The 14,388-nt window shown below is 38.0% G+C and overlaps 1 protein-coding gene and 1 non-coding gene across 3 annotated transcripts in view; one reads left to right on the plus strand and one right to left on the minus strand.

Moving 5' to 3' along the window:
* Nucleotides 1-14,222, plus strand: part of PRKCI (protein kinase C iota) — a 144,899-nt gene extending 130,677 nt beyond the window's left edge. For both annotated transcript variants that reach the window (XM_054713717.1, XM_008142285.3), the window contains exons 13-18: nucleotides 2,213-2,300; nucleotides 3,214-3,339; nucleotides 4,575-4,654; nucleotides 6,963-7,052; nucleotides 7,379-7,494; nucleotides 11,394-14,222. In XM_054713717.1, the coding sequence (XP_054569692.1) occupies nucleotides 2,213-2,300; nucleotides 3,214-3,339; nucleotides 4,575-4,654; nucleotides 6,963-7,052; nucleotides 7,379-7,494; nucleotides 11,394-11,481 (588 nt within the window). In that variant the 3' untranslated portion in view covers nucleotides 11,482-14,222. The remainder of the gene's footprint in view (nucleotides 1-2,212; nucleotides 2,301-3,213; nucleotides 3,340-4,574; nucleotides 4,655-6,962; nucleotides 7,053-7,378; nucleotides 7,495-11,393) is intronic.
* On the minus strand, nucleotides 10,536-10,642 carry LOC114231833 (U6 spliceosomal RNA). The gene has a single exon (XR_003617825.1). It is a non-coding gene; the product is annotated as a U6 spliceosomal RNA (small nuclear RNA).
* Nucleotides 14,223-14,388: the final 166 nt, after the last annotated feature.

Here is a 14,388-nt window from a genome sequence, read left to right on the forward strand (position 1 = left end):
CTCACGTGTACTTAAAAAAGATATATAATCTCTATTTTTCAAGCAAGGAGTCTCACACACACACTCTCTCTCCCTCCTTCTTCCTTTCTCCACACAGAAACATAGGTAGACATATTCTATCTATACTAATAAAAGGGTAATATGCTAATTAGACTGGGTCGACTGGCCATCTTTTGGACATCTGACTTCCTTCCAGACAAAGCTATGGTGGTGGGGGCCGAGGCAGAGGCAGTTAGGGGAAATCAGGCCAGCAGGGGAGGGCAGTTGGGGGCGATCAGTCAGGCAGGCAGAGGGGTTAGGGGCAATCAGGTAGGCAGGCAGAGGCAGTTAGGGGCGATGAGGCAGGCAGGCAGATGAGCAGTTAGGAGCCAGTGGTCCCAGATTGCGAGAGGGATTTCCGACTGCCGGTTTAGTGGGATCGGGCCTAAACTGGCAGTCGGACATCCCCCAAGGAGTCTCTGATTGGAGAGGGTGCAGGCTGGGCTGAGGGAACCCCTTCCCCCCATGCATGAATTTTGTGCACCAGGCCACTAGTATATACATAATTTATATATTTTTTCAGCTCTAGCTTTTGTCCAAATCTTTCTGTGCTTACTAATTTTTTGTCTGTATAATGTATCATCCTATATAATAAAAGCCTAATATGCTAAGTGTCTGGTTGTCCGGTCGTCCGGTCGTTCGTTCAACCAATCAAAACGTAATATGCTAATGATATGCTAAGTCTACTCAACTGCTCGCTATGATGTGCACTGACCACAGAGGGGCATACAGTCAACCTCTTAACCAGTTGCTACGACGTGCACTGACCACCAGGGGACAGACGCTCCGACCAGTAGGTTAGCTTGCTGTTGGGGTCTGGCCGATTGGGACTGAGCAAGCCAGGCTGGAAATGCCCTGGAGTCCTCCTGCAGTCCCTCCCCAGCTGGCCAATCTCCCGCGTCTCTCCCCAGCCCCAATCGTGCACTGGTGGGGTCCCTCAGCCTGGCCTGCGCCCTCTCGCAATCTGGGACCCCTCAGAGGATGTCGGTTTCGGCCTAACGGCGGAACGACCAGTTGCTATGATGTTCACTGAGCACCAGGGGGCAGATGCTCAATGCAGGAGCTGCCCCCTGGTGGTCAGTGCACTCCCACAGGGGCAGCACCGCTTAGCTAGAATCTGGGCTCACAGCTGGTGAGCGCAGCAGCGTTGGCGGGAGCCTCTCCCATCTCCGCAGCAGTGCTAAGGATGTCCAACTGACAGCTTAGGCCTACTCCCTGCAAGAGTGCGAAGGCCGGGCTGAGGGACGCCCCTCCTCCCCCGCCAAGTGCATGAATTTCGTGCACCAGGCCTCTAGTTTTTTTTTATAAATGGGTTAAAATCACCTGTCATGATTAGGGATTGTATTATCAGTTTGGGCTGCTTCAAAACAAGGTGGCTTCAAAAACAAGCATTTGTTTCTCATGGCTCTGGAGGCTGGGAAGTCCAAGGTCAACGTGCCAGCACTCTTCATCATTTACAGATGGCTGTCTTCATAGTGTATCCTCCATGGGAGTGGGGAGCAGGGCTAGCTGTCTTTCCCTTTTTATAAGGACAGTAATCCCATCCTGGGGGCTCTAAACTCATGACCTAATTACCTTCCCAAGGTTCCACTTCCCCTATCACATTAGGGCTTCAACATATGAATTTGGAACCACACATACATTCAGTCCATAGCAGGGATTGTGAAATTCTAATACTTTTGTCTATTTTTAGTCTTTGTATTTTGAGGCTGTGTTGTTAGGTACATACATAGTTTGTTACAACTTCTTGGTGATTGCTCCATTTGTTATTGTGTAGTTTCTCTTTTTATACAGATTACTGGGTTTTGTCTTAATTTTCTCCATCCTGCAGCTATTAAAATACAAAACCAAAAACTTATGCCCTAGGAACAACCAGAGAGAAACATCATAATGCCAGCTGTGGTTATATTAGGAAGCAAGGTTAAAGTGCTTCTTTTCTTCATAAAACATGATTCCTTTTACTCTAATTGAACTGATTTTTTATCAACATCTAATGAGGACAGATTTTCTTTGAGCTATTTAAATCCATGATTTTAATGCGAAAGGCAACTGTGCTACTGATATTTTATTTAAGCTTAACAGATGCTGAGCTTCTATAGGTGAAATAAAAGAGGTGAATTTAAAACAGAATTTTGGGTCTTATTGTTTCTCTTTTTTTTCTTTTTTATAAAAGGAAGGATTACGGCCAGGAGATACAACCAGCACTTTCTGTGGTACTCCAAATTACATTGCTCCTGAAATTTTAAGAGGAGAAGATTATGGTAATAAATCAATAGGTGGTATTTTAGCTATGTGTTAAAAGGGTGGTTAGATGTGGTACAAATTGCATTATAGTACACTATAGTATTTTGATGTTGATCTTATTAGTATAAGCTTTCTTGATCCCCTTAAAATCTGCATTAAAGCCTAAACTGTGAAATTGGAGATAGTGGAACTTGGACAGTATTTGGGGGTACAAATTTGTATGATATTTTATTAGTGACAAGCACTAAAGGGTACTAGGCACTATTCTAAGCAGTTTATATACTACCCAAGTTAATGCTCTCAATCATATGATATAAGCACTGTTGATTCCCATTTCACAGACAAGGAAACTAATGTATAGAAAGTTTAAGTAACCTCAAGGTCATAAAACTGGGAAGTGGCAGAGTAGGGATTTAAACGTCATCCATGTGACTTCAGAACAGCCTCTGGAAGATTGTTCAGATTTCCTGGAATATCTTTAAGTCATGCTTTATCTTAAGAAAACATGACTGCTTTGGGTCTAGACCCCTCGTTTCAGCAGATGTAAAGGAGGATGGATACTTCTGACAGCTGCTCATAATCTGATTCCCAGATTCTTCAAGAATCTTTAGTCAGCTAGCAGAAGATCAAGTTTTAGACCCAGGAAAGTTATTCTTAAATGCAATTTAATTATGTCAATAGAAGATATTAGATACAGGCTATGAGTCTGAAATTACATATTTATTTAGGAAAAGAAACTGAATGTGTTATTTTTTATAGTTTATTTTTAAAGTTATCTCTCAGATACCTCCCCTTGTTGATAAGTGAAATATGCTTGCAATCTTCTATGCCTTTCTCATTATGTTTATTTTTTATTATGTAATAAAGTGAATCTCAATTTAATGACGTTCAAGAATGCAGATTGGATAATGTAAAATTTCTCTATTGAAGGTTTCAGTGTTGACTGGTGGGCTCTTGGAGTACTAATGTTTGAGATGATGGCAGGACGGTCTCCATTCGATATTGTTGGGAGCTCTGATAACCCTGATCAAAACACAGAGGACTATCTCTTCCAAGGTAAGAAAGAGGAAAACAGCCCTGGCCGGTGTGGCTTAGTTGGTTAGGAGTCGTCCTGTGTACCAAAGGGTTGTGGTTCCGGACAGCGCACATTACCTGGTTGATAGTTCGATCCCCAGTAGGGGCTGTGTAGGAGGCAGCTGATGGTTGTTTTGATCTCACATCAATGTCTCTCCCTCTCTCCCTTTTCCCTTCCTCTCTCTAAAAATCAATTTTAAAAAAAGGAAGGATAAAATAATCTGGACAATATATTCCTTAATATGTGAGGCTTTGACTTTTTTTATACATCTTTTCTACCTCTGTAAGTGTCCATTTCCATTTGCCAGTTACCATCTCATACTCAAAAGCAGTTTCCTTCAGATTGTATATTGCAAACAGAGATTGGAGGAAGAAATCCTGTGGGTAGAGAGGACAGTCTTTTCACATGAACCCGAGGCCGAGTACATAAGTTCAAGAACAATATGGGAAAAAGTAGAGTACCAAGAAGATAAGAGGTATCAAAAGGTGAAGATAAAAGCCCCACAATTGGGAATACAAAGAGTTGAACAGAACAGAAACAAGTAGATAAGTACAGACCCCCAACACACAGTCCAAAGAAGTGGGAAGACTGCCATAAAATTCTACATTTAGTAATTAAGGACTCACACAAGAGGAATAAATATTTCATATAATAGCAAATCCGAATGGCCATGGAATATGTGGAAAGATGTCCAGCCTCACTAGTGGTTAGGGTATGCATGTTAAAACATTAATGAACTACTCTTTCATACCCCATACATTTGGCAAAAAATTTAAAGTGTTGTTAATACCAGTGCTGGTGAGGATGTGGAGCAGCTGGAACTCTTCATAGACTGCTGGTGGGAGTGAAATCGACACATCTTTGAAGAATAATTTGGCAATGTCCAGTCAAATCCAAAATAGTAATATGTGCCACACATTTTCCAGATATTAACTCATTTAAACCTCATAACAACCCTATGAAGCAGGTATTATTTTTACCAGTTTTACAGATGAGGAAGCTAAGGCATAGTAAGGTAGTCAAAGAATAAAACAGGCATGTAAGTGATTGAAAACGGAGAAGAATGGGGCTGGGAAAGTACACAGAGACATGTAAGCAGTCTATGTAATGTCTTATTTTTTTTTTCTGCTAAAATGCCTTGAATATCGCATAATAAAAATGTAAAGATTAAAGCCATGTAAAAGTTAAATATAATGCCATTATTTTTTCTTTCTAGTTATTTTGGAAAAACAAATTCGAATACCACGTTCCCTGTCTGTAAAAGCTGCAAGTGTCCTGAAGAGTTTTCTCAACAAGGTATAAATCCTGTATAAAAAATCTTTAGTGGTTTATCTCTATGTAAATGAGACTGGTAAGTAGAAGTTCAACCAATGTAAAATTCCAAAATATCAGAGGATGTAATTTTTTCAGTTACATCTGGAATTTGTCTCTTCACCAAAGAGTAATTTGGTACTGAGATGAGTTGTCCTTTCCATTTGCCAATATAACTTACTCCCAGCTGTATATTACATATGTTGTTTTCAATGTAAATGATACATACCGTGTACTCAATTAAGGAAAAATTGCATCTTTGGGGATGGTCTTAATTATACTTTCTGCTCTTATTTTCAATTTTCTTTGGATTCATATTCATAGAATCTCTTTACTTATTGAGCACTTGGGGCAGTCATATTCTCTACAAATTCCCATGTCAAAAACCCTATGATTAGATAACATTCAGAAGAAATGAATTTTCTTTGCTCTTAACAAATCTGAATGCATTCAATTGTTTGTTGTAGATGGTAGGCTACAGTTTTAGGATCTATCTAAAGTTATGATTCTGAACTGTTTTTACTTATAACATTTATAACACCAAGTGTATAGGTTTTTTTCCACATCAACAACCAATTCTCCAACTCTCCAGATACCAACTATGGGTCCTATATTTCAGTTCATTTCTGACACTAACTACCTGGAGTCAGCATTAGACTCAACAGGTGTAAGGACTCAATTCCACAAGACTGCCCTCACTTCAGAGGCCAGTCACAAGTATTGGGTACCACTTATGTCTGACTTGGCTATAAAATTGGGGGTCCTCCTGCCCCCCCCCCCCACTTTAGTTTCAGTAATTTGCTAGAATGGCTCACAGAAAATCAGGAAAACACTTATTTACTATCACTGGTGTATTATAAAGATTACAAAGGAACAACCAGATGAAGAGGTGAGGTCCAGAAGGGTCCTGAGCACAGGAGCTTCTGTTCCTGTGGAGTTGGGGTGTCCACCCTCCTGGCACATAGATGTATTCACCAGCCAGAAGCTCTGTGACCCCCATGATATAGAGATTTTTTATGGAGGTTCCTTCACATAAGGATGATTGATTATATCATTGGCCATTGGTGATTAAGCTCAATTTCTAGTCCCTCTGGAAATTGGGCTGAAAGTCCCAACCCTTTAATCGCATGATTCATTCCTCTGGCAATCAGACCCCATCCTGAAGCTATCTAGAGGCCCACCAAGAGTCACCTTATTAGGGTAAACTCAGGAATTATTGAAAGGGACTTGTTGTGAATAACAAAAGACACTCCTGTCACTCAGGAAGTTAAAAGGGTTTTAGAAACTTTGGGTCCAACCAGGAACAAAGACCAAATATATACTTTTTATTATATTACAATGATCTTGGCAGTCAAATCAAATGGTAGGTTAATGTGCATTTACCTTCTAAGATAAATGGATAAGATAATGATGACTTTTAATAAAATAAGAAATTGAAAGCTTATTTTAAACTAGAGGCCCAGTGCACGAAATTCGTGCACGGATAGGGTCCCTAGGCAATCAGGGTCGATCGGGGCCTTCCTTCCCCCGCTGCCGGTTGGGGCCTTCCTTCATTCTGCACCACCCCCTGGTGGTCAGCGCATGTCATAGCGAGCAGTTGAACTCCTGGTTGGTCAAACTCCCGAGGAGACAATTTGCATATTAACCTTTTATTATATAGGGTGAGTGCTTCATATGAGGAAAGTTTTAAACTAGAAATCTAAACTTTAACACAGTGAAAAGTGAAGGGCAGAGGTGTTAATATGCAAAATAAAATGCCTTTTATTGGGGGAGGGGGATATGGGAACATGTTTTCATTTCACAGTAATGAATAAGCTAAGTTGCAGGCCCCTTCTCAATTCAGTGGTTCAGATAAAGGTTGTATCATTATTGTACACAAATTATAGGTTGTTACTGTAATTGGGCATAGAGCTTCTAAATTGAGCTAAGAACAAACTTGTGAAGTTTGGGGGTTTGCAAAATTTGACTGTCACTGTAACCCATGGCAAAGACATAGCTGGATGCTGCTCAAATTATTCTGCTGCTATATTTTTCCTCCCATTTCTCTAGCAAGGGGTGGTTGCAGCTTCACTTTAATTACATGACAGCTGGGGAAAGAGCTGTGAGGAAATCTTACTTGTCACAAGCTTCAGAAACTCATTTGAATCTAGTGTTGTACCTTCTAGAAAGGATAGACAGACCATTCTGATTTCAGAAATAAAGGTATATAGTAGACACAAAACACAGGTCACAAAGATGATGTATTCTAAAGCATGATATTCACCCATTTTTGAAACATTTCTTCCCACCATAGGACCCAAAGGAACGATTGGGTTGTCATCCTCAAACAGGATTTGCTGATATTCAGGGACACCCATTCTTCCGAAATGTTGACTGGGATATGGTATGTAAATTGTGATTGTTTTCTATATTAGGTTTCATCATTATCTTGGGCCAAATTTTATTACCTTGAAAGAATGTTGAAAATCTAGTGTGTCATAGCCTAAATTACTTAAAAGCACTCTCTAACGTGGAACAGATTGTAAATATTGAGACCTGCATCACTGCTCAGATTTGTAAATTACTTCCATCACTGTGAATAGTGTTGTAGAACTTTACCTAGGGACTTGCTTTAATAAGACTGGGAAACCTCTGAGGGCAGAGGAGAAATGTAGAGGGGGATTTTTCCAAGAATGCAGGCTTGAACTGTCATCCAATCTGTCTTTCTAGATGGAGCAAAAGCAGGTGGTACCTCCCTTTAAACCAAATATTTCTGGGGAATTTGGTTTGGACAACTTTGATTCTCAGTTTACTAATGAACCTGTCCAGCTCACTCCAGATGATGAGTAAGTAATTCCATAGACTGAAATATTGTTAAAGTTCTTTGACATTCCCACTTTTAGTGTCAATACAGTGTTTCATGATCAGATTATACTGTAATTTATCTAACCACTGAGTTACTGGGTATTTGAATCTATTATATCATTATAAATTATGACAATAACGGCCATTTTCTACTTTGACTTACATGCATTATCTGTAATTCTCACAACCTTGTAAACCTAGTTATTGTCATCCTCATTTTACAGATGAGGAAACTGAGGCTCAGAGAGGTTAAGCATAAGTTACACAGATGTGAGGGGGCAGAGCCAGGATTCAGACCCAAATAATGAGTGGCTAAGGCCTGTGCTGTTTCCACAGCGCTGCACTGTTTTTCATTCGATGATGACCATCTTCGAGTTCCTGAGTATTATCTTAAGATAGATTCCTAGAAAGGGAATTAGGTCAGGGAGTATGAAATTTTAAAGCTCTTGATGTGTATTGCCAAATTGCTTTTTAAAAAAAATTGCATCAACTTATCACGCCCAGCCAGCAGTGATCTCACATATTTTTGTGTGTTCATGTTAAATATTGTAAAAATAGGCTTTAGAATAATTTGGGGATGTTTTGATCCTTTACCTGTCGTTACAGATTCATTCTCTTGTCTCAAGGAGGCTCTTACAGCTCAGCAGACATTTATTTCTTGTTAATCCTTATCACATTCCTCATTGCAGCTGTTTCAAACTGTCTGTACATTTTACCCTTACCTCCATCACTTAATGGTTTAACCCTGTCTTAACTTGACTGCAAGGATCAAGACCTCCCTGTTGTGAGCTTGCTCCCTTTTCAGCTGTCATTGGGGTGCCTTGCATCTCAGAATTGCTCTCTAACTCTTCTCAACCTTTTTCTTCTTCCCCATTCTTGGAAAGCTATCTGTCTTTTGCAAGGGGTGCTCTCCTATTTTCCTAGACCTGTTCCCTTGTTTTCCTCCAGGATCTTATTTTGTCAGTTGCCTCCATTACTCCACCTTCTTTAATTTCTTTTTTTCAGCTTCTTTCCCTTTGCCTATAAACATGCTCAGATAACCTATTTTTTTTTCTTCTGAATCTTAGCACTTTTTTGAACCACCGCATTCTTTTCTTGTTTTCTTTTCATCTGCAAGCTTTTTCAAAGATAGCTAATAGATGCACATGGTAAAGGAAAAATAAGCAGTATCTCTATCGAATGCCTTCCTAATAGTCAACATTGATTGCACTTTCTTACTGCCAACACTTTAACAAACACAGTTTAACCTGCTCCTTCAGCTTTTGAAGGTTGAATTGACTTCTTACTTTCTAAACTGTTTTGATCAGTTCCAATGTTCCCTGATGTCTATAAAGCATTTGGCACTCATGGCCTTGCTTTGGTTGGCACTACCCATTCTGGTTCTACTTCACCTCTGTGACCACTTGTCATCTTTTCTTCCCTTGTCCCCGCCTTGAGACTAGGATGCTTCATGGTTCTGTCCATGCCAGCCTTCTCTTTGCTGTATGCAGTTTGTATTCGGGGGATGTCAGCCAGCCCCGTAGCTTGGATACCAGCTATTAAAAAGGACTCCCGGCTAACTTGACCAACAATTATTGAGCAAAAGGCACTATGCTAAGTACTAGACATTCAAAGCTGATCAAAACTTAGGCCCATTTTGCAAAAAAACTTACTGTCTATTAAAGGAAAGAGATATGTATCAAAGTCATTATTTCAGACAGCATCGTGTTTTAGAAAGAGCACTGGGTTTAATCAAAAGGTAGGAATTTGAATTCAGACACCAACTCCTACCAGCTGGGTAACCTGGGTGTGAATTGCATAACTTCTCTGAGCCTGTTTCTTGTATTGCCTACCTCACAAGGTTGCTGTGAAGAATAAATGAATGATGATTTCTAAACCCAGCCACCACCCTGGTGTCTATCCTGAGCTGCATTTCCATTTGCTTGTTTAACACCTCCCTAGCTTGTCAGACAAGCACCTCAAACATGAAGTCTGAAATCAAAGTACTGACTCTTTATGGTGTCTTTTTCTGTTCTCAATGATTCCTTGTTTTTATTCACCTTTTTCTGCTCATTGCAGCTCTGTGCATTCCTGCACTCGGATTCAGAGTATCAGGGTCATTGATTCCTCCTTTTCATTAAAAACCTATATAATACCTTCATCTGCCAAGTCCATGTCTGTTTTTCCTTTACTTTATCATTTGCATCACATCTTTCTTTTTCATTTGCATTGCCATAAACCCAATTCAAATCTCTTTCAAATCATACCTAGAATACTAAGCCACCCTCCTAATTGGACTCCTTTACTTTGCATCCCATTCTGTACATCTCATGAAGTGCCACTCCAGAAACCTTTAACAGCTCCCGCGTTGCCTAGCAAATAACATCTATCCTCTTGGCTAGCATTTAAGGCCTCCCACCATCTGCTCCAGCCTAACTTTCTAGCCATATCTCTTGCTATACTTTAACACAAACGCTGTGTTCTTATTAGTCTCTTACTCACCATTCCCTGATAGTGTGCTGCTTACCTTTACTCCTGCCATTTCCTCTATGTTCTTCTTTAATTTTTATCTGTTGAAATCTTCCCCATCTTTCAGAGCTTTCTCACATGCAACTCAGTCTTGGATGGATCAAGGTGAAACTCCATAGTGTAAACATCACTGGGTTCTCTGAGCTAGCCATTACCTTCCTCCCAGAATCATCTGCCACATTAATACCCTTCTTCTATTCCTGTGCTCCAACGCTAACAAAATTACTTGCATTTCCCCAGACCTAGCATATTCTTTCATAATTTCATCCAGTAAGTGTTTGTTAAATGAATGCTTTATTTCTCTAACTAGAAGTCACCCTTTTGTTTTGCTTTTTTGATTTTTAAAAATTTTTTAAATTACAGTTTACATTCAGTATCATTTGTATCAGTTTCAGGTGTACAGCCAAGGCTATACAACCGGCACCATACATAGTTATCACAATATTAATGACCGTATTTCCCTGCTTACTCCACATCCCCGTGACTGTTCTATAACTGCCAATCTGTATTTCTCAAAAAATGTGAACGCTTCACGAATTTGCATGTCATCCTTACACAGAGGCCATGCTCATCTTCTCTGGACCCTCCCGATTTTAGTATATGTGCTGCCGAAGCAAGTACCACACTTTTCTTTAGAAATGTGTTTATAACAGGACTTAGCTTGTTCTATATGAACTTAGCAGGTACTGCTTTCTCTTGTAGCTTTCTGTTCTATAAGGTACCTTCCCTCCTTGAAGGACAGGAGCTATATCCTGTGTAACTTTGTGCTTTGCAGTATGATGTGTACATTGAAGTATTACAACATTCGATAGTACTATTCACTCCTCGTATATTAACTAGAAGCCCAGTGTAACTGAATGTCAACCTCTCCCTTCCCTGTGACCCATTGCCTGTCTATGGCGTTCTCCCCTTATCCCAGGTCTCTCAGTGTACTTGTTCCTATTGCCCTTTCCTTCCGGTTAATGGCTTCCGGGCCTTCTCTTCACCATATATTCCATCTGGCTATTGAGGTGACTACTAAATTGAATGCCTAATTCAGACCTGGATGTTTACCTATAACTATGAATGTTGTTCAGGTCAAAAGTTAAGATTAACTAGAATAGTGATAACTTGTGCCTCTTTAAATCTCAGTCTTCAGTTTGGACTACCTTTTGATTCTAAAGTTGCTTGCGAGTCTTTTAGCCTTTTTTGTTTTTTTCCAGGACTCTTGATTCTTCTAGAAAATATTTTTCTGTTAATCTAAAAACTTGTAAAACTTCTTTCCATAATTTACATAAATTAGCTTTATTTTTTGTTTCTTAATCTTATTTTACCATTTAAATAATTTGAAGAAATATTGATTATGGAAATTAATTTATTTTTGTCCCAACAGTGATATTGTGAGGAAGATTGATCAGTCTGAATTTGAAGGCTTTGAGTACATCAATCCTCTTTTGATGTCTGCAGAAGAATGCGTCTGATCCTCGTTTCTCAACTGTGCATTTTGCTTGTGTTGCCATTTAATGCATGGAAAACTCATTACCAGCCTGGATATAATGAACCATTTGATATTTGCCAACTACAAAAAAAGCGCTCAATATCTTGTATTTGTTGACTGTAAGAGTCAATTATTACATATAAATTTAACTGTAAAAAAAAAAATTGAGACTTGATTCCAGACAATCGTGTCAAAATTCAGTTATACTGGTAGTCTAGCAGCCTACTGATGAATAACAAAGTTGTCTTTTTCCTTTGAAGAAACTACTTACCACTGCTTTTAAAAAGAGTTCCTGTTCCATTAAGGCACATGGTGGTATTACATCATAAGCCTCCCTGTGATTTTTGTCATACGTCCTTTAAGTATTTAATTTTGGAATAAAAAGATTAATTCAAAATATAGCAACTTGTTATATTATCTGTTACTTTATGAATTCTTTGTGTTTAAAAATTCAGCTGTAAATTTTATCATTGCCTTGGATAATTACTAATGTTTAAGGCAGCAGTTACTAAATTATTAAAGGTATTACTTGCTTAGGATTGGGGAATACAGATTCTTCTTGAGGAAAAAGTTAGGCACATTTTATTAAGAATCAGATTCCAAATCATTAGCTGTTTTTGAGTTCTTTAATATATTATGGGGGTAGTTTCTGAGCTAGTCCTTTTAGCCAGAACTTTAACTGGAATGTTAAGAAATGAAGTTCAAAGGATCCATGATGTAGCTGAATGGGAAAGTTCTCAGTATATAGGAAGGAAAAAATAGAAATTTAAAGGATATATTAAAAAAGTGCAATGGTAATATTTATTTCTTATTGGAGAGTAAATCTCACAGTTGCTTTTGTGATTTGATTAAATAAGGAGGCACTTATTACAAAACTTGTAAAAGCATTCCATTTATCCAATGGAGACAGAATGTGTACTATTTTCCCTTATAATTTAGTATACAAGAAAAGAATTTATCTTCCAAACAGTGTATTAAACATGCTTATTTCCTACCCCAAAACACATTATCCACACTTTTGGACTCTGTTTATGGAGTCTGCAGTGAAATCCATGAGAAATAATAAACATGAATAGATGTTCAGGACCCACACATACACTCACATCACAGTCCCAACCCCGTAAGCGAGTTTTTGTTAAGTAGGTAACACATGTAATACAGAATTAAATACATTTCAGAGGCAGAGTTCTTCAGATTATGTTTTATTAATATTAGTGTTTAGGAATGTATTATGTAAAGGGATGCCAGAGATAGCATCCTTCTGTTATTTTAATTTTTTTTTTTTTTTTTTTTTTATGAAAAGGGACCTAAAAGTAACCATAATCTAAATTACTTAAAATTCCCCAATCTTAGTAAAATTTAATTTTGGGGAAAGCTGTTGAGTCTTCAGCTTAGAATTATTTAAAATTTGTAGGCATTTAATATCTTCTTTTTTTGGATGTTACATTTCATTAGAAATATAATTTTCCCAAAGTTTCTGGCCATGTACTCTTTTTATTTTAAGATTTTTAAAAATTATTATTCTACAGAGTTTCTCTCTCTCATACACAAATATCAGTGTGAGAGAGAAACACTGATTGGTTGCTTCTCTTTACGTGCCCCAACCGGGGATTGAACACGCAACCTGGGTATGTGCCCTGCCGGGAATTGAGCCCACCACCTTTTGGTGCACAGGACGATGCTCCAGCCACCTGAGCCACACCGGCCAGGGCCTGCCTGGCCATGTAGTCTTTTCTTTAAATAATTATGCCTGAAAGCAATGAAAACCTCAAAGGAAAAATGTTTATATCCACATGTTTATTTAAGAGGTATACATGTTTCTCTTAATACCTGAAACTTGTTTCAAAAAAAATCAGTATTCACTTCAAATCATAAACTTACAGAAAATTTTGACATCTTATGATATATGTTTATGATCTTGCTTTTAAGTGGTGCTCTTTCCCCTAGGGCATTAGTTCTAAAATTTTAGAATATGGAATAAGTTTGTTTAAAAACACATTACTGGACCTACCTTAGAATTCTGTTGGGTCTTTGGAACCATATTTTGAGGAAACCTTTGAGTCATTCTTCTATTTTTGTCCTGTGGTTAAATATTAGAAAGAGTACTCATGATAAAACATTTTGAGTAGGGGTAGGCAGTGAGTTTCTATTTTACCTACTATTTTAAGTACATTTTGAATGAATGACTTCCTCAAGTTAGATATCATCTCAAAAAAAAAATCCCATCAGTTTTCTATCAATGTTGCAAATGATAAGCATTTTTCTGTGATGAGGTTTTAACCATTATTCAGGGCGGTCTTTAGTTTTTAATCCTTTTTTAAAATCTAAGATTTACTGTGTATATTTTATACAGAATTGCATTACAAATATGTTTCTAATTGTGTTCTGTATTTTGTAGTCTTTAAGTGCCATGTCAATCTTTTTTATATTATATAAAGTTCTCTGAAAATACTCACCAGGGGAAAAAGGCATTTGACAGTCAGAATGGTTGGAATTTTGGTGTTCTAAGAAAAATTTTATTTTGTATAAGCATGTGGTCAGATCATTTTATGTGTATGCAGCCTGAATCGGCTATCAGGTATTTTGCTTTATACATTTACTTTTAAAATTTTGTTTTGCTTTTGCCATGTAGAATACTGCCTTGGTCATCATAATGTAGTCTGTATTTGTGTACCTTCTTTTTTTTTTTACTTTAAAATTTTAAATAAAACGTTTTAATACCCATCAAGATTGGAACATTTTTAATTATGTAACATATCAGAAACTTGTTTAAGATATATCAAAATTTGTTCTAAAAGGAAAATGAGAATTTTAGGGTTTGGGATTTTGCTGTACTTCCAAAAGCATTCTGGTAGTGCTAGTGCCATATTGTAGTCATTCACTCATAAAA

This window comes from Eptesicus fuscus, chromosome 3 (genome assembly GCF_027574615.1).
Source record: "Eptesicus fuscus isolate TK198812 chromosome 3, DD_ASM_mEF_20220401, whole genome shotgun sequence".
Lineage (NCBI taxonomy): Eukaryota > Metazoa > Chordata > Mammalia > Chiroptera > Vespertilionidae > Eptesicus > Eptesicus fuscus.